Source organism: Callorhinus ursinus, unplaced genomic scaffold (assembly GCF_003265705.2).
Source record: "Callorhinus ursinus isolate GAN/ISIS: 27379988/994484 unplaced genomic scaffold, GSC_fseal_2.0 scaffold19, whole genome shotgun sequence".
NCBI lineage: Eukaryota > Metazoa > Chordata > Mammalia > Carnivora > Otariidae > Callorhinus > Callorhinus ursinus.
In genome coordinates, this window is record NW_027397081.1 from 25,203,486 (window position 1) to 25,227,472 (window position 23,987).

Here is a 23,987-nt window from a genome sequence, read left to right on the forward strand (position 1 = left end):
TTAGCAGCATATGAGAGTTTCAGTTGCTCCATATGCTTGTCAACACTCGATGTTATCAGTTTATAAAAATTTTTAGACCATTCTAACAGATGTGTAGTGATATCTTGTTGTAGTTTTATTTTTTTTAAAGATTTTATTTATTGAAAGAGAGAGAGAACACATGTGCTCAAGCGAGGGGAGGGGCAGAGGGAGAGAAAGAGAATCTGGAGTAGACTCCACGCTAAGTGTGGATCCTGATGAGGGGCTTGATCCCAGGACCCTGAGATCATGACCTGAGCTGAAATCAAGAGCCCACTGCTTAACTGACTGATCCACCCAGGCGCCCCTTGTAGTTTTAATATGCATTTCCTTAATGGCTAATCATGCTAAGCATCTTTCCATGTACTTATGTACTGTCTATGTATCCACTTTGGTGAAGTGTCTGCTCAAAACTTTTGTTCATTTTCTTATTGAGTGACTTTTTAAATTGCTGAACTTTGAAAAGTTTTTTTGTATATTCTGGATACAAATAATTTGTCAGGTATGTGATTTGCAAATATTTTCTCCTGGTCAGTAGCCTGTAGTTGCATTTTCTTAGTAGTACCTTTTGCCAAGTAAAAGTTGTTACTTTTGATGGAGACCAGCTTTTCACTTTTTTCCTTAATGTGACATTCTTTGGGAGTCAAAGCTAAGAATTCCCTGTCTAACCCAAAGTCATAAAGATTTTTCTCCTCTGTTTTCTTCTAAAAGTTTTATAAGTTTATGTTCACTTTTGGATCTATGATCCATTTTCATTTGATTTTTAAAATAAGTTGTGAGTTCTAGGTTAACATTTTTTTTTTGCATATGGATATCTAGTCATTCCAGGACCACTTGTTTAAGACTATCACTTCTCCACATTATACAGTTTTTATTTTAAAAGAAAGAATGTGATTCTACCTAGCATGAGAACTCAGACATCTTCTATCATGAAAGGAGAAAATTCCTTCAACCCGTTGGCTCAGGAGTGGCTGAAAGAGAGAGTCCCCTTTGCTCAGAACACCACAATATTTGTTTTACTAGCAGTGTCATAAAACCAAACATATTTTATATATTGCTGGGATTTCTAGGTTGTTGAGGTTTTTTGTTTCATTGGTTGTGGGATTTTTTGTTTGTTTGTTTGTTTGTTTTGCCCAGCTTTTTAGAAGAAGTTTTAACTATGGGCATGAAAATTCTCTTTTGACAAATTGGACATATACTAAAACTTTACAATGAGAACAAAACTGAAGTTCATTTAGTCTAACTCTTCCTTTTTTAAATTACAAAAATAATACATGCTTGTAGTAAAATCTAAATACAGGTGACCCTTGAATAAAAGAGCTTGAACTGCATGGGTCCACTTAGCTGCAGATTTTTTTCAATAAATACAGTACAGTACTGAAAATGCATTTTCTTTTTCTTGCAATTTTCTTAACATTTCTCTAGCTTACTTCACTGTAATAATACAGCATGTAATAAATGTAACATACAAAATATGTGTTGACTACTTATCAGTAAGGCTTCTGGTCACTGGTAGGCTATTAGCAGTTACGTTTTTGGGGAGTCAGAATTTATACAAGGATTTTCAACTGCGGGGTCAGTCCCCTTAGCCCCCACATTGTTTAGAGGTCAAGTGTACTACAGAAATATCACCTAGGGAGTGGTTTCCTACTACTTCTCTGCTTCCTTTCATTGGTCCCTTCGATGCGCTTCTCTTCCTTTTTATGACCTCAGATGTTGGTGTACCCCAGGGCTCCAACCTTGGATCTCTTTATTTCTTTATTTCACTTGCTCTGTAGGTGGTGTCATTTAATCCTGTGGTTCTGTGAGCCACATCTACTCCCAGGAGTCAAGTTTGTGTCTCCAGCCTAAGTTCTTCTCTAAACTCCAGACTGGTATGTGTAGCTGCCTGTTCAGCACATCTACCATGTGTAACAGCAGCTTGTCTAGAACAGAAATCTTGGGGGCCCCTGGGTGGCTCAGTTGGTTCAGCATCTGCATTCAGCTCAGGTCATGATCTCAGGGTCCTGGGATCGAGTCCTGTATCGGGCTCCCTGCTTGGCAGGGAGCCTGCTTCTCCCTCTGCCTCTGCCCCTCCCCCTGCTTGTGCTCTCTCTCTCTCAAAATAAATAAAATCTTTAAAAAATAAATAAATAAAACAGAGATCTTGGTCTGCTCTTCGTCCCGTCTTTCCCTTCTTAGCAAATGGCACCGTCATTCCTCTGTGTGCCAAGGCCAAAAACCCAGACCTGACATGGCACTCTCTGTAGCTCAGACGGGACATTCAGCGCTTCCTCAGCCTCTTCGACCCCTCACTGGAAGGCACACACTGAATGGACCACCTCTCACTATGCAGCTGCTCCCTTGCTGGCTCAGGCCACAGTGGTGCCTGGTCTAGAAGGGTGCCTCGCCTCCCAGCTTGCGTCCCAGCTTCCACGCTCACCCCTGTGCTCAGTCCCCTGCACGGCAGCCACGGGGATCTTTAGGATGCAAAGTGTATCATGTCCTCCTCCAGCTCAGATCTCGCCAATGCTTTTATCACATTCTGAAGAAAATCCAAACTCTTTGCACTGGCCTTCAAGACCCTACGTGATCTGACTATGGCAGATTTCTCCACATTTTATTTCCTGTGACATTCCCCCCGCCCTGCTCACTCTGTCTTTTTGCTACTCTTTGAACACAAGACCATTCCCACTTTAGGGCTTTGCTTGAGCTGGTTCTCTGCCCCTGGGGTGCCCTTCCCAATGTTCTCCTCTCCCCTGAGTCACCTATCTGCTAGAATTGTTACCTCTTCCTTGCCTCCCCTCTTGGAAATGCTTGCTCCTCCTTACCTCCCCCATCTTCACAATCTTCTATGTTTTTCTTCATAGAATTTATCACGACCTGGCCTTATATACATATATCTGTTTGTTTGCTGTCTACCTTCCCAACTGAAACGTAAGCTTCCTGAAGGTGGGGACTTGATGTTATTCACTGCTCTTTCACCAACTTCTAGAACAGAGCACAGCCCATAGTAGATGCTCAATAAACATGTATGACAGGATTGAATACAGGATTAGAGTCATACATGTAGACTATTTTTCGCCCTACTTCACTCCCACGCCTTCTCTAGAGGTAATCACTGTTAATAGTTTGGTGACTAACTTCCTGGGCTTAAAAACAATACATTTATAAATGTGGGCACACATCCAGATTTTTTTTTATGGAATGCAAATTGTTCCATACCTTTATTTTCTCTCAATAATTTACTTTAGAATTTTTTTCCATTTTATTTTATTTTTCCATGTAATCTATCTATTTACATAGGTCTTCTTAGTGCTTACATTGTAGTTCATACTATAGAGGTACCACAGTTTTTTTAATCATTTTGTTGTAGCTATGTGGGTTGTTTTCCCTGTTTCACTATTATAATCAAGGCTGCAGTAAATATGCTTGTACATAAATCTTTGTGCATATGGGAAAATTGGTCTCAAATTATAGAATTGCCTGGTCAGTACTTTTCAGAGGTATTGCTTAGTTTGTCTTTCTAAAAGACTATACTGATTTACACTCTCACCAACAATATTGAGTACCCATTTCCCCATATCTTGGCCAGCACTAGATATTACCACACGTCCCAAATATTTTTTAACGTTAGGGGAAAAAAAAGTTTAACTCTCTTACAAAAGAGAAAGCCGAAACTCTGGTGATTAAAAACCTTATGGACAGGTAGATAACTAGCCGCTTCCTATACTGGTAAGCTCCTAAGCTTCTAGATGTTAAATTAGCCTGTTTCCTAAAGATAGTTCCTTTTTAAAAATGTCAGAATTAAAGGAATAAAGTGATTTGAGATGAGAACTACATTGTACCTGTAAAGAAGCTTTCAGATAGTGTTTTTAAGAAGTGACATTTCATAATGTATCGTGGGAGATCCCAAACCACAGGCCCAGGTATCCTCATTTTCTTGCTATAATTCATTCCCAGATGATTTTTTTTTTCCCCTCAAAAAGAATCCACCACACAAAACCTCAAGTGTTAGCATTGGCTGGAGAGTTAATGGAAGACGTAGCCATTGGTGATTTATTATTTAACAACTTTGTGGTTTGTACTGGGCTTTATGAGAAGGAGTCAAAGAACAAGAGAAGTTACCTGTTTTAATAACAATGACAGGGGCCCAAAACAGAAGCACGGAAATGAATAAGAAGAGAAATGCCAACCCAGAGGAGGGAAATACAACATACAAGTAGCAACCGGGTGTTTCTGTGACATGGGTTGGTTTTAACCCAGAGCTAGTGTGAGCATTGGTTGGCTCACAGGCTTGCCTTTGCCCTTGTAGTGAGCTATCAGGGCTGGGCTGAGTCTCGAAGGGCGACCCCTGAGTCTTCCCTATTTTCATCAGGTATCAAGATGGGCTTGGGATGAGAAGTACTTTTATGGCATCAGTATATTAGAGTTTGAAGAAGTCCTTGAAGTTACCTACTTTTTTTACTCGCTATAATGGATGGCAAGACTGAGGCCCAGAGAGAGAAAATGACTTACGTAGGTAATGATCATGACATTTTAAACACGATTCTATTGAATAACGAAAAGCAAGAGCTCTTGAACTTTAAAGACATAACAGAGTCTTGGACAGAAAAGTACTTCTGCCTGGAAATTCCTAAGGCAGGAGTGGCACATAACTAGCTTACATGCCACCATACACCCCCGCAAATGCCCACGGCAGACATCGGCAGTCAAACTCCGCTCCCTTTCCTCAGCCACGCTCTGACCCAGCCTGACGGTCCTCCTTCACACGGTGCTGTAGGCCGCAGGTCGTAATGGATCTGAGTTTTCATGTGAATTAAAATCGATTTCTGTTTGCTGTCCTCCCCCCCCCCCCAATTGATGTATCCATGTGATTCAGGATGTGATAAGAGCTCTAGACTTTAAGCCAGAAGAACTTGGTTTGACTCCTGGATCTTCTTACTCCTAGCTCTGTGATCTTAGGCAAGTCACTGAGCCTTTCACTTGGTCTTGTCTCCGAAATGAAGAAGTTGAATTAAATCATCTTTAAGCTTCCTTACAGCTCTGAAAAATGTCACCGATTCAAGGTCTGGAGACCTCTAACAGGAATTCATAGTTGCAACTATGTATTTTTATAAAGACCAGAGGGGGTTCTCAGGCAGTTTGTATATTACAAATCTATTCTCTATTCTTCAGTGTGGGTTTCTAGCTTTTTCTAACTACTTTTCATCTGCTCAGACTATTGACCCATATCTCTGAAGACAGAATTTAGGGGTTTAAAAGAGAGGGGGTGGGGACATACCCACTTAAAACCAGACAAATTTCAGGAACCTCTTCTTGGCTGCGGGGAGCTCGAATGTTGGCACACATCAGGCTGAGCACAGCTCACCGGCCCACCCAGCAGTTCTAGGTCCTCTTCCGCTTCTTCCATTCTACCTCCTTATGATCAGGAGGCCCCACCCATCCGACGGGTGTGGGCAAGTGGTCCTCTGAGTGCCCCTGGCTCCCTTCTACCCTGGCTCGTCTCATGACCTGCCGCCCTGTTTGTCTTCTAGGCCCCGCTTCCCTTCGGGCTTACCCTCTCCTCTCAGTGATCACCCGACAGCCCGCGGTCATCTCTCACCTGGTCCCCGCCCCCCCAGGAGCTGCCCAGGCCTTGTCCTGCCACCCGGCCTCCGAGGCCGCCTCTGCCGAGGCCCCAGGGGGCGAGGCTCTCGGCAGCAGCGAGTCGGAGCCGGAGCAGCCCACACCGCGGCAGAAGAAGCCCCGCCGGAGTCGTACCATCTTCACCGAGCTACAGCTCATGGGCCTGGAGAAGAAGTTCCAGAAGCAGAAGTACTTGTCCACCCCGGACAGGTGAGAACCCGGAAAGAGGACTGCCTGCAGGGAAGGCCCTGGGGGAAGGGGAGATGCGTTTTGCTCTCGGGGTGGGACGGAGAGCCACAAGGACTGTGTTAGAGAGAGGTTCCTCACGATGGCAGGAGTCTCGTGCGTGGCTTATGTAATCTCAGCCTGTTCGACAGCCCAGCCCACCTGCACGCATCACACTTAAGCCCTGGCTGTATCCCCATATTTAACTTAACTACTCCACCATAAGAAGCAAAGTCACGTTTAGTGTATGGTTGCCCAGGCTCTGAGCTGGAAAATAGGTTTGGGGTTTAAAGCCACTTACAGTAGGATCAGATGCAGTGTGGTTCACTGGGCGTTTGGGACCTGTGACCTTCTCAGGCTTCTCCCACCCTCCGACTGCCAGCTGGCTCAGGCTGCGGGCCTGGCTCTTGACTGGGAAGGCCTGGATTGATTCGGCTGAGGAGCTGTTAGATGTCCTGGTAAATTTGGTGGATATCAAGTCAGAACCACTTGGCTGAGAGACAAGCAAGACCCAGGTGTGAGTCCCTTCTTTAAATGCCTTTGAGAGCCAGATGAGGGGACTGTGACCCCTGACTTACTCAGAGGCCTTAATATCTCACCTTATTTCTTTAATTTAGTATCTTAACTACAAAATATGCAAGAATGTATCTTATCTTATTCCTTCAAACTCATTCTGGGGATCTGGCCAGAGATGGCTGGGCTAATATGTGATCCTCTTTGTTGGGAGGATTTTCCAGGTCCTTTTTCTGTTCTTTTGCTCACTTCCTTGTCTGTATTAGGTTTGTCTCTAGTCCTATTAGAGAGAAAGGGAAGGAAACTCACATGCATCTCTTAAGCTAGTTAGTAGCTGTTTGACCCAAATTTAAGAGAGAGAGAGGAGTATACAAATCACTGATCAAAGGGCATCTGTTTACTGATTCACTTAATCGAGCCCCCCATCAGCTGTGTGCTGGGGGTTTGCTGGGGGCCAGACACTGCGGCAGGGGCCGTGAGTCCAGAAAGTAGGAGACAAGAGTCCTGCTCTGGAGGAGATCCTAGGGAAGGACGGACAACAAGTACCCACAACACAGGGCACAGGTCCTGGTGCCAGTGTGTTTCCAAGGGCTGGAGGAGCCCAGAGACGTTGCTGAGTGTGTCAGATGGGGCTCAGGAAGGCATCTCAGAGGAGGCAACACTTAAGAAGAGCTTTGACTCCAGAGGGAATGGCCCACACAGGCACAGAAGCACATCTCACTGGGCACGTCGAGGGAACTGCAGGCGGTCATGATGTCTCCAGGCTAAGGGGCAAATGGGAGCCTGGCAGGAGATGAGGCTGGAGTTGGGAAGGCTCACATGCCTGGCCAAAGAATGCCGACTTTGTCTTCATCGACAGCCACTAAGAGCGGGAAGGGACGTGGCCAGATTTACATTTTAGACTCCTTGCTTTGGTGGCACCCTAAATGGTTGATTTGAGAGGGAAGCAATGGAGCAGGGGGTAGGAGGGAGCCCAGGGATCGTCACTGAAGACTGGAATTAAGGTGGTGACAGTGCGCACAGAGAAAGGGGAGTAGATTGGAGAAGAGTTTAGAAGGTGGAATGGACAGACTTGACACTGGCGTGAGGAAGAGAGAAGAGAGCTGGGAAATCTGCTCCTCCTGGATTGGGCCACAGCGTAGACAGGGATACCAGGACCAAAATTGTAAGGCAGAGGGCAGAGTGGGTTTGGTGGGGGAAAGAGTGAGTTCTGTTTGGACGTGAGCATCTGGGGAGCCTTTGGCCAGACGGTGGAGATGCGGCTGTGAATTGGGAATTGACAGAAGGGATCCCCAGTTACCAGGAGCTATTTTGGTGCGCCCAGGAGGTAATGGAGAGCCTCGGGGAGTTGGGCAGCCAGTGGAGGTGGGTGCCATTATTTATGACTTGCATGGTAGTACACCGAAAGGGCTTCAACAGGCCTGGGTAGAATTTTAGGCTTATTTTCTAGAAGTCAGAATGTTTTAACAGAAATGTTCATTCCTAATCAAGCTCCTGGGACTTCCTGATACCTGCCCAGGCACCTCTCAGGTGACCTACGCAGGACTGATTCACTTGCCTGGGGAGAAGGACACCATCTGGCTGGCATGGAAGCTGCCGCCTTAACCCGCCCTCTCCCATGTTCCTCATCTCCCTACGTGACCAGGGCCATGAGCACTCCCTCCTCCCACAGCTTTCTGCCTCTTCCCCTTTGTTTGTTTTTCCAGTTTCCTAGGTGACCCCATTTAAGCGAATATGCAGGGAAGTGAGAATTTGTAACGGTGGCAGGTAATGAGAGAAAGCTGATGACAGTGAAGCCCGTTTCTGTAGCCAGAGTGAGTCAGGGGTGCATTTTTCCCAAGTGAGCTAACACCATTTGCTAATGCAGTGGCAGAGCTGTGAACTGAGCCTGCCATTGACTAATGCACCTGATGGCCTCAGGTGAACCGGCCTGGAAGGCACAGTGGGAGCCTGGGAGACCAGAAGCCTGTGGGACAGCCCCCTGGGTTTTGGGTTCTTAATGAATGGCTGCTTGGGAAGCAGCGCTTCATTAGTGGGGAGAGCTAAGTGCTGTTGGCGCTGGGAATTTATTAGCTTCAGTGTGTTAATCACTTCGAGTAAAACTGTTAGCTTCCAGTAGCCCTTTTCCTAGGACAACCAGATATATGTGAATGCAGATGTAAGACAGGTTCTGAGGCTTTTTTGGAAGGAAGACTGTTTTTCTTATTGGAGATTTAAATCGTGTCCTCTGGTCAGAGCAGGGGGCTGAGCAGCCGCAGTGCCAACAATCAGCACCTGGAACCTTCACTGCCGATACCCACTGGCTTTGCTCACGTGGGACGTTGCTCAGCACTCCTTGGGGAGAGAAAGTTGAGGCCGAGAATGCACACCCGGGAGTCCCCGTGGCTCAGGCTTGTGGCTGTGAAGGTTTATGGGACCTAAGGGACCTCAGAGCCACAAACTGTAATGTTCAGACTTCTAGGACTTCGAAAGTGATGACCCCGTTCCCTGTAGCAAGGGTGCCCATCCTAGGTTGCTGCTCTAGAAATCCATGCTGCAGTGAGCAGGGTTGGAGCCACAGGGAGACCACTGACGTCGGCTCAGGGAGGTGGTCCTTCCAGTTGGTGCTCAGGTAGTAGACTTGGGGTTCTTCTCAATATAGGTCCATAGTTGTAGTCTTGAGGACTGAGTTTGGAATCCTGGTTCTCTTTCTCATATAATATGCTCCAATTGGGTTGTTCGCCTTTTCTCCTCAAAAACCAGAGCAAGAGCTTTGCTTTGACAGATTAAACTTGTGCAAAAATATGGTGGGTGGAGGGGAGCCCCCATACAGGCAGAGGTATACAAGCCAGATGTAAGTAGGTTTGCATCCCGGTCCACCTCCACTCTAGGATCATCTACCGGGGGTCAGCAAAGCTTTTCTTGTACGGGGCCAGAGAGAAAATAATTTCAGTCTCTGTCACAACCACTCACCTCCGAGGCTGGAGCAGGAAAGCAGCCGTGGACAGTACCAGACAAATGGGTGTCCGTGTTCCACCAAAAACTTTATTTACAAAACAGGCAGCAGACAGGATTTGGCCATGGTAACCGAGAGATTCTAATCTCTCCAAGCTTCAGATCTCTCATCCATAAAATGGGAATGATTATATCTACTTCCCAGCGTCATGAAAGGAATGAATAAGACAGCAGAGGTTGGGGGCTGAGCCTGGGGCCTGGGATGCCACGGTTCTCCGGAAACGGTTGCTGTGTTGTTGGAAGTAGCTCCAGCCTCACACTTCCCAGGAATGGCTTTGACATTCAGGACTTTTCAGAAGGCTGCAGAGAAATGCAGAACCACGGTGAGCAGTAGAATGGGAAGCAGGAGGGGCTACAGATTGAATGTTTCTTTTGGAACCCAACATTGTAACAGTTTAGGGCAACTACAGTGAATGAATCCATCCTTTGGAAAGTATTTTTGAGGCCTTGGTCTGGATTGAGAACCTGATAGGCACTTTTGTGGACAGAAAAGAAGCCCTTGCAGTTGAGTCAGGAAGGCAGAAAGTACTCGTGGGAAACAGAACCCTTGAGAACGTGGAGCCACCCAGGTGATGGCTGACCAGTGGGAGGGTCCAGAGGGTAGAAACTGTGGGAGGTGTCATGGGGGTGGGGAGCCTTCCCTGTAGGAGGGGTCTTGCGCTGCATCTGGGGTGATAAGCAGGATTTTGACAAGGATGGCAGGTCTTTACTTTTCCTTTCCAGTTTGGATTTGGGGGCAGAGTCCTCATTTTGTATGGGATCCCAGTAAAGACTCTGTCAGGTCAGAAAGAGGACTTTGCGATCAAGGCTGAGAAATCCTTTTCAGGTCCCGTGCAGACAGTGAATGTTTCTAGGTGATGGCCCCAGGTGTCCTTGGGTTATAGGCATCTGTTTCTTAGGTTCTCAGAGTTTCATCCATGAGATTCTTGGGGAAAGAACTGGTTTAATGGAGGAAGTCCACGCTTTGATAGCAGTGCCTGGAGCTGGTCCACAGGACCCCATCCCTGCTGTCCCTTTCCTCCTTCCTCATCCTTCCTTTGTATCTCACGCCTTCTAGGCTGGACTTGGCCCAGTCTCTGGGACTCACTCAACTGCAGGTGAAGACTTGGTATCAGAACCGCAGGATGAAGTGGAAGAAAATGGTAAGAAAGAAGAGAGTGAGTCTCACCGTGCCCCCATCATGAAAGGGAAAATTCTTACTCCAGGGCTGGGAAGAAGGCAGGAAGGACCATTGGTGGTTTGGGGTTCCAGAGAGTGGAAGGCCTTTTATGGTGCTGGCTGGCTGGGAGGGAGGTAGTTGGGGCAGTCAGATAAGCCATTCCTCCTGACCTGGATTTCCTGACCAGCAGGATATTCTTTTTCACAGTTTCCTTAGAAATAAAAGAAAGCCCACAAGCTTCTCTGTTGCTAGTTTTAACCCCACCTGCTAGCCTTTTCAAAGAACTTCCTTCCCCCTCCCACCAGTCACCAAGAATAGAAGTCAGGGCTGTTTGTTTATAATGACATATAAGGGCGCATCTGTTCCTGGGCTTCGGGTAGTGTAATGCAGGGATTGTCAAGCTTCGGTGGGTGTCAGAGGAACCTGGATTGCAGGTAAAAATGCAGAAGTCTAGGCTCTCCCAGGATCCTGAGTGCAGAGGTCCGTGACAGGGCAGGACAGAACACAAGGTGGTGTTCACAAGCTCCCAGGTTCCTCTGATGCACATGGTATCATGGACTAAGCTTTCCCTAATAACTGCTTTACTGCCTAGCTAATGAATCATTCCATCTTTGGTTTCTAAATGGACCTATTAGCATAAACAACTATCTCTCTCTAAAAAAAAAAAAAAAAAATAGACATCTCCATATTTTTTTTAATTTTTTTTTGAAGATTTTATTTATTCATTGGAGACACACAGATACAGAGGGAGAGAGAGAGAGCACGAGCAGGGGGAGAAGTAGGCTCCCCGCTGAGCCAGGAGCCAGACATGAGGCTCGATCCCAGGCCCCTGGGATCATGACCTGAGCCAAAGGCAGATGCTTAACCATCTGAGCCACCCAGGCGCCCCTAGACATCTCCATAATTTGAGGGACTCTGTTTCATAATAGTTCACTCTTTCTGAAAAAAGAGCAAATTTGAATAATCTGTTAAATCCATATTTTCCAAAGTGGTTGACGTGTTTCATTGCCAGTTTTGGAAACCACAAGGGAAAAGGTCAAAGCCCAGAGAAAAGAGGTGAGCTGGGAAAAGAGGGTGGGAAGCAGCCTGTTTCCTTGAGAGACCAGGTACACGATGGCCTGTGCCCTGAGACTTCCTCACACCCTCACCGAACCTTAATGGTCCTTTTTCCTCTTGTACGGACCAGGCGGTCCAGACCTGCTTGGATGACACTCTAATTTGCTAACCCATCTGGCCACAGGCCATCTTTCCTGGTGTTCAAGGGCTGGAATATGATTTTTTTTTTTTTTTTACAATTACTGGAACTGAGGTCCTTCTTCCATCCCTAGTTTTCAGGAAAACAGGTAAGTTAATAGATACTTTTAATAGCTAATAGATATGGGTGCCTGGGTGGCTAAGTCAGTTAAGCATCTGCCTTCGGCTCAGGTCATGATCCCAAGGTCTTGGAATCGAGTCCTGCCTGCACTGTGCTCCTTGCTCAGCGGGGAGTCTCATTCTCCCTCTGTCACTCCCCCGTTCCTTCTCTCTCTTACTCTTTCTCAAAGTCTTTAAAAGAAAATAGCTAATAGATATGGAGACATTTTCTCAATTTTGTGTTTTTGTCTAATAATTTTTTTCTGAAAACGTTAGTTCTTGCTGTTGCCTACTAACAATGAGAAAAATAAATACGTTGTAAATTAATATCGATGGCAACATTTTTTTTAAAAGCCAGCGAGGCAGTGTGTATTATATTCCCAAAAGGGAATTCCTGGGCAAATCTCATAATTTCCTCTGGGGGGACCTGAGCCTGCGAGGGAAGGATGTTCAGGTGGAGGCGGCGTGGCTCACGGAGTGCTTACAAAGTGAGGCCGGGATGTCAGTACAAACACATATACCGGATGAATCCACAGATGTGTATTAGCATCTCTTGTGAACGGTGCCTTATTCTGGGCACTGTAGGAAGTAATGAAATGAGATAGAAACCTGCCTTCATGGCATTTGTGATCTTGTTGGAGAATCAAGGTCCAGAAAGCAGCCAGGGCTGCTTTGAATTGTAATTATTGTAGGTGTATAAGTCCGGAAATGTTCAGGGGATGGGTATTTGAGAAAGGTGTAGGGAGACGTTGAAGGATAAATGGGATTCGATTAAATATGTAGTCGTTCCAAAACCTCCAGAATGCTACAGACACATGAAAATGATGGCGAAGGGATGCCTGGGTGGCTCAGTCGGTTAAGCGTCTGCCTTCGGCTCAGGTCATGGTCCCAGGGTCCTGGGATCGAGCCCCGCATCGGGCTCCCTGCTCAGTGGGGAGCCTGCTTCTCCCTCTGCCGGCCGCTCCCCCTGCTTGTCCGCGTGCCCACACTCACTCTGTCTCTGATAAACAAATAAATGAAATCTTTGATAAACAAAAAGAGAGAAAGAAAAGAAAAGAAGAAAATGATGGCAGAAACCTCCCGGGGAACTGATCTCAGAAAGAACCAGATCGGGGAGTTAGAAACTCTGGGCGAGTTCCCATGCCTGTCCCTCCCTGGCTGACTTTGGACTTGGGCAAGTCCGCCACCCACCTCCTTCCTCGTCAATCATCATCATCAAGGTCTCCTGAGTGGCAGAGGCATTGTTGAAATCGGTTATCAGCGATCTCTTCATGAGTCAGACGATTAAGGAATTGACAGCCTGCCATCCCTGTCAGCACCACACCACCCGATGCCCGTGGGACGAGCGTGTGCCTTCGCCCCTGACGTTACCTGTTGTTCACCAGCCACTGGGCCGGTGGCACAAGTGGGAGCGCTGGGTATTGAGGGTCATCCACGTCGCATAAAGCAACATGGAGTCAGTTAGCAGATTTAACCTCAGAGAGCATTCCACGGGCCGACCAAATTTAGGTCCCTTGGGGAGGCGGGAGTGCCAAGCTCTCTGTCCACTCTAGCAGTCAAATGTTGAGCCTAGGAATGGAGCACCAGGTGACGGAGATGCCAAGATAAGTCACAAACCTGTCCATTACAAAATAAAATAAGAAAAAAGTACTCCATCAGGTGGGAGGAGACCGCCCTGTGAAACTAGTAATTATTCAGAGGGATCAGGGCCACAGTGGGATTTACTGGGTTCAGAATCAGGATAGAGAAAGGGAGGGCTTCATGGAAGAGGTGCTGTCTAAATTGGTCTCAGTGGATGAATAGAAGTATGCCAAGCAAAGGTGAGGAGGGTGTCACGGGCAGAAGGAAGGAGCTGGAGCACCTGGGGCACTTTGAACGACTTCAGAATGGCCAGAGCTAAAAATGGGAGGGTGCCGGTTCCGTTGCAGGTCTGAATTCTGACTCCCCCAGAACAGCGAGGCATTGTTGGGATCCTGATTGCCTCATGTGTTTTCCTGGTAGAACTCTTTCAAGGCTATCTCTTCAAGTACTGGGAGGAAAAGAAAAAGCTAATTGGGTAATAAAGATGTCTCAAGGCTAGTCACCTAATTGGAACTGGAAAAAGATTAGCACTTGATTCTCAAGAGTTACTCACACGGCAGCCAAGGAGAGCACTGCCAGAGGCCAGATAGCATCTTGGACTAGTTTTTACCGGTCAGCATTTGTAACCTATAGCGGGTTGGGTAAATTTAATCTTGCACACGAGGTGGGATGCTCACCCTCTATTCCATTTCTGTTTGGCTTGAGTTCCAGGAGGACCCAGAGTTTTGCAACAGGCTGAAAGTGCCTCATTGTTCAGAGATCTCTTTCAGCTCTAAAACCTAGTTCCATGAGAGGATCCAAATGGATACCACCCTCCTGCCCGGTCACAGAATTGGGGGGGTGGTGCCACATACCATGCACCATCATCATCTTTGGCACTGCAGATCTCCAGATGGTCAACAATTCCATGAAATGTCCAATGGTTACTATCTATGTGATCTTGAGCAGGTTACTTAACCTCTGTGGGCCTGTTTTCTCATTAGTAAAATTCCTCATACATATGTGTACCTCATAGGTGCTAACTGAGCTCATCCCTGTACGAGCCTTTGCACAGTGCTTGCTGCGTAGAGCGCAGCTGAGAAGTGTTAGCCGCCATCCTATTCCTCTTCCAGTATTATTATTATTATTATTATTATTATTATTATTATTTACCTGGCCATGTCTCCAGAGAATCCACAGTTTGGGAGGCCCGAAGACATACAGACAGAAAATGAATTCTATAGGTTTCTGGGGCCCTGAACCTTTCTTCTGGGTGAGAACAATCCTGGCTGTTTGTTCTTGCTCGTTCCTCACTTGCCGGGCCTTCTCCCACTCAGTGCCTTAGCATGTGGGGCCCCGTCCGAGATAGCACTGCATCTCCAGGCAGAGAAAGGCTGCCGAACAGGGTGCTGGGAAGAGATTTGTGCCGGAGAATCCGAACTTGCTTCTCAGCTTCGTGGAAATAGTCATCGGTTGATCCAGCTCTCCCTGCTCCAGAGAGCCGCAGATGAAGACCGAGAAAAAGGGGCAGAAAGCACCCCCTAGTGAAGGAGTCCGTTACCCAGCGTCTGCCGGGAGACCGGGGGACTGCAGATCAGTATTAGAATCAGAAAACACGGTGGCACATGTGACGCATCCCTCGCTCGTTATGCACGATGAGATCCGGGTAAGAGCGTTAGATTCAAGTGGGCAAGGTTGTGTGTTCAAATCCCAGCCCTGCCCTTGGCTTTGCTCTTGGACCATGACAAACTACCTCTGCCTGCTCGGTTTCCTTTCTCAGTAATGGGGGAGGCCAGAAGCTTCCTCCCTGCACTGACAGTCCATGCTCTGCTGTCAGACTGCCTGTCTCCCAACTGAGCACCTTGGGAAGGAAACAGGCTTGTCCTGACTTCTTCAGCAACAGAACATTTGAATATCTAGTTTAAGGGTTTGGGGGGCGGTGGTGGGGGGGCTCTGCAGCTGGCAGCAAGCACAGCCAATAGAAGTAGACGGTGTCTAGCTGTTTTTCCGAGAGGCATGTGACCTCAGGTGCTGCAGTGGGTTGTCTGGACTTCCCCAAGCAAGGGGACTAAATTGGCTTTAGGAATAATTGGGCAGGAGGGATCCCGGGAGGAGGGCCACGGGGTGCATGAGAATGCGCAGTTCCTGGCATGGGGCGGTTGTGAGATAATTGCATGTTTCAGGTGTGCTGGGAGGCAAGGGGCCAGAGGTCGAGCGCGGGAAGCAGCCAAGAGGGTAGTTATCTCCTAATTATTCTTTGCGCTGGAATGTTTTATTCCATTTAGAAAATGGTCTGATTGTTTTGATTTTTTTTTTTTTTGCCCGGTAGGAAAACAGCCAGGTGGGGTCTATCCAAGCTGTGTGGGTGGTGTTCGCTAATTGCTGGGCTGGACTTTCTTTTGCCAATTAGGTGGCTTCCTTAGACCTGCCCTTTTATAACTTGATTACTATATGGGGCAACTTAATTTTGCAGAACCTCTTTCATACCAAGTGGAGCTGCTTTCAACATGTAAATTCCATCCTGGCACATCTGGGCACTCTCAACAGCCTGCACTCAGACTGAAATAAAAATCAGATGCTGACTTATGTGAAAAGGAATATAGGGCCTCCTTCTCCCCAGAGGTGGATTCTGTCAGCATCTATACCTTGTTAGAGGTCCCCTTCATATTTGCGTGTTAGCTGTGCGTGTGCAAAGTGCGGTGGCTGAGCAGATTCCCAGCTAAAAGGAGATGGTTTTGAGAGCTTATGGGTTTCCTCACACCTTATACAAAAAATAACTCACAGTGAACCATAGACCTACATGTAAAAGCTAGAACTGTAAAACTCTTAGAAGAAAATTTAAGAGTAAATATTCATGGCCTTGGATTCGGCAAAATTCTCTGAGCACACCAAAAGCACAAGCAACAAAAGAGAAAATAAATTGGACTTCATCAGAACTAAAAACATTTGTGCTGTGAATGACATCACCAAGAAAAGGAAAAGACAACACACAGAATGGGAGAACACCTTTGCAAATCTTGTATCTGATGATGGACTTGTATCCAGAATGTGTATAAAAAACTCTTATGACTCAACAATAATAAGATAACCGAATTTTCAAATGGGCAAAGGATTTGAATAGATACCTATCTAAAGAAGACATATGGCTGGCCCATAAGCACAGGAAAAGATGCTCATCTTCATTAGTCATCAGGGAAATGGAACTCACAAGCACGGGGTACCACTTCCTACCCACTAGCATGGCTGTAATCAGAAAGACGTACCATCAGGTATTGGGGAGGATATGGAGAACTGGAACCCTCATAAACTGCTGACTGGAACATGGTGCTGTCGCTTTGGCAAACAGTCTGGAAGGTCCTCGAAAAAAGACAGAGTTACCATATGACCCAGCAATTCCAGTTGTAGGGATACACCCAAAAGAAGTGAACAGATGTTTCTATATTCCTCTTCACAGCAGCACTATTCACAACAACCAAAAGGTAGCAGCAACCCAAGTGTCTCTCAGCTGATGATTGGGTAAAGGGAATGTGGTATATTCCTACAATGGCTATTAGTTGGCCATAAAAAGGAATTGAAATACTGATATAGGCTACAACATGGATGACCCTTGAAAGCACCATGCTGAGTGGAAAGAAGCCAGTCGCAAAGGATAACATATTGTATAACTCGATTCATATTAAATGGCCGGAATAGGCAAATCTGTAGAGACAGAAGGCAGATGTATGGTTGCCTAGGCTTGGGGGGCAAGGCCTGGGGCAAAATACGGGTGGCTGTTAATGGGTGTGGGGTTCATTTTTGGGGGTGATGAAAATGTTCTAAAATTGGATTCTGGTGATAGTTGTACAATTCTGACTCCTCAAAATCACTATATCGTCACTATGATGGGTGGAGTGTATGGTATGTGAATTATATCTCAATAAAGCTGTTTGAAAAAAGAACTTTTGGCTTATTGAGTTACTGCCTGCCATTACTACAGTTCAGCACCCGGAGGTCCTGTTCTCTTGAAGGAAAGAGATGTAACCGATAAGTATTTAGTGACGGAGTAGAGTCAGTTGAAAGTTATTTGTCTGGAGCATGAAGCAAGGGATAGTTGCAAGATTTACCTTCAAGGAACTTCTGTTCAACTATGGAAGATAAGATTAAGCGGGTTATGTAAGTAGCAAAAGCACATTTCACTCCTAATTATCTGTGCTAATCCAGGTCCTCCTGAAGCCCTTCTCACCAGCTGCCCAGAAAAGCCACAAGGGCAGCAAGTCAGAGTTCAGAGCCAGTGGAAGAAGGCACTGTCTGTGATACTCTAAAGTAACCTATACATATTTTTAAAGTTCTCCCTTCGTAAGTCACAGTATTCTCGTGGACATCACACACTGGGATAATAAATGTTCAAGTCCTTTGAGATGAGCAAGGGCTATTTGGGACACTGTTACTTTGCTTGCTTTGTACCTTTCTTCACCTCCAGGGAAAGGCTCATTGTTCAATACCACTTGGTGAATGCCTGCTACGTACAGGGGCTGAGTGGGAGGGGCAGGCAAGTACACATGCAGGGACAGTGGTTTGTGACAAGTGCTCTAATGGAGGAAATGTAAGAGCTCATCGTGCACACGGTCGAGGGCCTCTGACTCTGACGTGGACCTGGGAGGTCTAAGTGGAATGCACCAGGTGAGGAAGGTGGGAGGCCTGTTCTGCACAGCAGAAAGAGTTCTTGCTCTCTTGTATACATTATATCTGTTGGTCACCCTCTAAGAAGCAGCTGCTAAGGAGCAGAATTAGAATTTAACTTAGTGATTCGACTTTCAAAGCTAGCTGGAACTTTGTATTCTCTACTCGGTCTTTGAACCATTCAGTTGTATGTTCCTTATAATATTTTTTCTGATTACAGAAATACTTACACATGATCATTGTACCAAAAAATTAGAGAATACAAAAAAGAAAAAAAATTTAAAAATTCTCCGTGATCTTGACACTGCGAATAGGTTGTCTGTCCTCCAGATTGGGTTATGCTGGTTTATAACCTGCTTTCCACAAAAGTACATTAATGATATTTCCCATGTTATTAAACATTCTCCTACGTGATGATTGTAATGGTTATCAAGTATTCTCTTTTTGGGATATACTATAATTATCTACCCAATCATATAGCAAAAGTTTATTTTCCCCCCAGTTTTCGCTGTTAGAACCAATTTTTTAATGAACATTTTTGCAAATCAATCTATCTCAGTCTTTGATGATTTACTTAGGCTAAATTATTAGAAGTGGAATTTCTGTGTCAGAGTATGCACATATTAAGACTTTTGATTCGAATTCTCAGATTGCCTCTTGAGAAGGTTGTACCAGTCACCCTTCCACACGATTTATTTTCCTGCTTGCTACAAATACTGTCTTTTTAACTTGTCAACTTGATAGATAATGCATTAATATTTTAATTTTTATTTCTTTCCATACTGTTGAAGTTGGATTTTTTTAATGTGTTTGTGATCATTTTATTTAAAGCCGAAATATGTGATACTTGCTGAAAGTGCACTGAACATTTAAAGAATGAAGATGTCTTGGGGCACCTGGGTGGCTCAGTCAGTTAAGTGTCCGACTTTTGCTTAGGTCATGACCTTGGGGTCCTGGGATTGAGCCCTGAGTCGTTGGGCTCCATGCTCAGCGGGGAGTCTGCTTCTCCCTCTCCCTTTGGCCCTCCACCATTTGTGCTCGTGCACGCATGTGCTCACTCTCTCTCTCTTTCAAATAAGTAAATAAAATTTTTTGAAAAATGTCACCTTAAAATAATAATAATAGTAATAATAATAAAGAATGAAGATGTCTTTATACTCTAGAGATGATGGGTTGAAAATACCTTTTGGCAGACTATCACTGCTGGGAAGGAACGGTATAGACACTGTTGAGTGGGAAAGTGGAGGGAGGGAGTTATTTATTAGACTTAATGACTTTTTTCTCCCACACAGGTTCTTAAAGGTGGACAGGAAGCACCTACAAAACCCAAAGGTCGTCCCAAGAAGAACTCCATCCCCACATCAGAAGAGATCGAAGCTGAAGAGAAGATGAACAGCCAGGCCCGGAGCCAGGAGCGCTTTGCACCCTCCCAGAGACAGGAGGAGCTCTGTGACCCACAGGAACCAAAAGCATGCGATGTCCCCTTAGAGGTGGCAGAGCCCCCCGGCCAGCCCCAGGAGTTGCCAGTAGCCTCTTCGGAACCCCCACCATCAAGCTAAAATAAAAACTCTTTTGGGGGAAGGGGGAGACGGGGAGGAATGGAAAGAGGGAAGTCAGGGAGAATAGGGAGAGATCCGCTTCCCAAACCCTGGTAAACTTGGGGAGAAGAGATCCACGTCTCCCAACCCCCACGGGTCTCAGTGGTTTTCATCATAAGCATTTGACGAAGACTTGCTTGCCTTAGGCCTTTCTCTTCCTGAAAGGCTGCTTTAGCCACGGGATGCCCTTGATGAAGGGAGACAGTGCCTTGGAACTGCCTGCCCCTGCTGGGGTGAGGGCTGTGGGGCCCGCACCCCCCTGGTGCTGGTGAAGGACTGGCCCGGGCTCTCTCCCTCCAGCCCCTGGGCAGCCAGTCATCAAAGCAGAGAGATCATGGAGGAGCCTGGGCAGCAGGCCTGGCTTCCTTGCTGACTCAGCACTTATTTCTGTAGTTTTAAAAGAGAATTTAATGTTTTTGGTTGTTGTTTTTTTTTGGGGGGGGTGGGGTAGGGTGGGGCCGGTGAGGGTGGGCAAAGAAGAGTTGGGGGAAGCGAGTTCTGAGTTATTAGAATTGTTTCTGAATAAAGTTCCTTTGAAGACACGTGTGCCTTTGTACCCATTATAAGATGGTTAGGTGACCCAAGAACTGAGAAGCTTTGGTTTTCTTGCTTTATTGAGTTGCCATCCCTGAAACTGCAAAGCAGATTATGTTAAGATAACTTTTATTTTTTAATTAAAGATAAATCTTTCAAAAGGATTGGGTGTTTTGTGTCTTCTGGGGAGTATATTTAGCCCTGTCTGTATACGTCTTACGGAAAGACCCAGAGAGATAGCCCGGCTCCCTGGGCTTTCATTTCCCCCGCTATAAAATAAAAGATTGGTCTCTGCCCACCACCCCTCCCACCACCTTCTGCCAGAGCAGCTCTGTCGTCAGCCACTTTCCATTGTGGGCTTCCAGCTTTAAAAACGGCTTCACTTTTTTGTAAGAGATAATAAATACATGTGCTTCAAAAGTCAAACAAAAAGAAGTGTTGCTTTTCCCACCTACTCCCTTCCCTCTGCCCTCCCCTAGCCTGCACAGGTAACCATTTTTTACGGGCTTCTTGTTTATCAAGTATCCATTTGGATGATGGGCTCTGCGCCTTTTAACAAAAGATTTGAGAGCTTCTTGGCTAGAGGTGCTCTGCGATTTTAAATTTAAAACCATGTCCCACTTTCAGGAAGAACAGGAAAGAGGGAGGCTCCAGACTCACTCAAGTAGGAACTCGGACCCTTTCTTGTCTGGTGGTCGTGCCCGTGGACCCCGAGGCCTGAACCCACAGAGGTCCTCTTTCTCAGCATTGATGTCCTGCCCACTGACAGTTATTGATTATGGGGTAACTCTGCCCTGTTGCGGGTTTTGGAAACATCTACCTGCTTTTGTAATGGCCGCAACTAGGGAGCAAAATCTGTTGCTAGTTCTGTAAACAACTCATGTAATTCTTTGGAAACTTACACACGAAATGATCTGCTTGTTTTCAACCATGGCTCCTGCTTCCCTCCATTAACACTGCCAATCACAGTGACTGCGATAGCGCCTTCATTCCCTCTGCTCTTGAGATCAGCACAAAGAAAGCTGTCTTTTTCTTACCTCTTGTGAACAAAGGAGCTAAGGATTGGGCCTCCAAGAACCAGTTTGTGCAGACCACACCCAGCTGTGTTCGAGGTTTCTGGTGCTATGCAGGCGAAAAGCTGCCTCCTGCATCTCTAGCCCACCCCCTGGGGACAGTTTTATGGTCTGCCTACTAAGCAGTGCCTTAATGAGCCCAAGTGTACCCCTGGCCACATAAGCAGGTGGGTCTGTGCCAGTCTGGGCTCACTCCTAAGGAACTGCTCTGTCCTCTTCAGCCCCGCCCCAGAGAGGCTTTTCACTGATGCTGGCTTCCTGTGGCGGTTTTCAGTCTCTTGTCATGGGCTCTTGTACCGCCCCCCTCTGAGGTGTCTGACGGTGGCTGTGTCACACACACATAGTTTTCCTGAGCTAGGGTTCTGGACTCTGTTTCTGACGTGCGGCCCTTAGCCATTGGCCTGTCATCTATAGTGCTTCCAGGGATTGGAGGTATTTCAGTGCATGGTCTCAGACCTCCCCTGATCTTTCCCGCTGTTTTGGAAGCCCTGAGCCCAAGGGCACCTCCACTTGGGAGCCCTGGGCTTGTCCTCTGGCTTCAGCTCTGTGTAGCCTTGCTCTGGCACCCCAGGAGGGGTGAGGGCTGGGCCTCGGGAATGTGAGTGGGCATCGATTCCGCACCAAGCCCTGCTCGCCCTCCGCCTTTCCCTTTTCCCTCCTGTCTTCCCAACTTCCCTCTACTTCCCACGACATGTGATGGCACCCAGAAACCAAGCTCCACAGGGTGTCTTTGAGTTGTGCATAGGAGGTCACGTTGTGCAGTCTGGAGCAGGGCTATTCAGGGACCTCTGACCCCAGGGTTTCCCTGCCCCAAGCCCAGTCTGCTCACTTTCTCTGCTCCTTTCTAGGAGGCCTCTCTCTGGACCTGAGCTCAACTCTGTGGGCCTCACTAAACAAAAGCATTCTTGCCCTTGCTTGGCATCCAGGATGGTGACCCCGTGAGGGTTCAGGGTCTTATTGTAGGGTCTGGTCATTTGATGCTTTCTGAAGTTTTCCAGAGGAAGGGAGCGAGCCGAAGCCAACTGCCCACACAGGGAAGCTGACCACTGAGACCTTGCAACACCCCCCCCTTTTTTTTTTTGTAGCGTCTCTGCTCTGAGCATTGGAGAATGCTTTTATGAGCACTTTTAGCTGATGCCTCCCCCTCGGGCTGTGAAATGGGCTGTTTCTTCCAGTTTTATAGGAAGCCTGTTAACCAGAGAGAAGTTGGCTCTCCGTGGGTCAGGTAGCTGGTCAGGAGCCATGCTGAGAACCAAGCCCAGGCCAGGTTCCCTGCGGGGACCTTCAAGGTAAGCACTAGCACACTGTCCCTCCCAAGGCGGCAGGGGGGTGAGGGAGTTGGGGGGCTTTTAGCAGCGGTCTGCCGCACGTGTCAGCTTTGTCCTAGGCGGGGATTGGGGGTGGGGAGCTTTCCTGGCTACAGGTGAGGCTACCAGGAACCACTGCCTCTGCTCCCCCCCTTTGTATCCTTTATCTAGCTATCATCTATCTATCTATCTATCTATCTATCTATCTATCTATCTATCTATCATCTTTTAAGATTTTATTTATTTACTTTAAGATTTTATTTATTTATTTGACAGAGAGAGAGAGCACAAGCAGGGGGAGCAGCAGAGAGAGAGGGAGAAGCAGGCCTCCCACGGAGCAGAGAGCCCAATGCGGGGCTTGATCCCAGGACCCCAGGATCATGACCTGAGCTGAAGGCAGACACCTAACCGACTGAGCCACCCAGGTGCCTCCCCCACCCCCCGCATCTTTTATGTTAGAGAGCAAGGATTCCTGGAGCAGGTTCTAGGCTCCCAGTAAGCATCGAAGTGTGTGTGCCTAACAATGGGTTTGTGTTCTGGGTCACCGTACCCTCTGACTTGCTTGTCCAGAGTCTGCAAGGGTTGATTGAGAAACAACACTCAGCCCTAGCTTGACTCAAACAATAACCAAATGGGTCTCCTGCTGGGAGCCTGTAGTCCTCAGACTAGTCTGAACAGATCCATCAGACACCAACCCTCACTAGGCTGGTTTTCAGTTTCTCTCAGAGACGAGTCAGTTCTAAAGCTGCCTTAGAGAAGGGGTCTGGGGAACTCTGTGAGCCCCTCTTCCCTTCCCCAGGCGCTTAGAGTTCCCTGTCCTCCTCACGACCTTTCAACTTCACGCCACCCGCCCTATGCCCTGGGCTGGGCTGGGCTAGCACTCCACTGCAGGGGATCAAGCGCTTTCCTCAATAGGTTGTGCTTCATCAGCCTGGTCACGTGTTGTTCACTCAGCAGAAAAGGAGCAGGGACTTCGAAGGACCAGATTAAAGCTTGTCCCAAGGGGTTCTCCCCCATCTCCCCCCTGCCTGGGCCAGCTGCCAGGTCACTGCCTGATCCTCCAGCCATTTTCCATAGGTGCTGCCTAAATCTTGCCCCCTATCATGTCGGAAGGATCTTTGAAGGGCAGGAACTATTGGGTTAGAGGGTTGAAATGTGCTTTGCAAAAAAAAAAAAAAAAAAAAAAAAGCAAACTTGTTTCTCAGGATTTCTGTGCACTGAGTTGCTTATGTTTGCCTAAGCCCTGAGGAGCTGCCGTGGCTCTTTGTCTGAATAGGCACCCCTCGCCGCCGTCACCACTCTTCTCCGTTGTGTTGCCTTGTATTGCATCTTCCACGAGAGACGCCACCTTCCTCTCTTTCAGTGGCACTCCAAGGGGCTGCACCCT

At 47.0% G+C, this 23,987-nt stretch overlaps 1 protein-coding gene across 1 annotated transcript in view; it reads left to right on the top strand.

Moving 5' to 3' along the window:
- The window catches only part of BARX2 (BARX homeobox 2), a 69,792-nt gene extending 49,694 nt beyond the window's left edge, over positions 1 to 20,098 (top strand). The window contains exons 2-4 of the mRNA XM_025894037.2: positions 5,535 to 5,835; positions 10,415 to 10,499; positions 19,381 to 20,098. Of these exons, the coding sequence (XP_025749822.1) occupies positions 5,535 to 5,835; positions 10,415 to 10,499; positions 19,381 to 19,647 (653 nt within the window). The 3' untranslated portion in view covers positions 19,648 to 20,098. The remainder of the gene's footprint in view (positions 1 to 5,534; positions 5,836 to 10,414; positions 10,500 to 19,380) is intronic.
- The last annotated feature ends 3,889 nt before the right edge of the window (positions 20,099 to 23,987 follow it).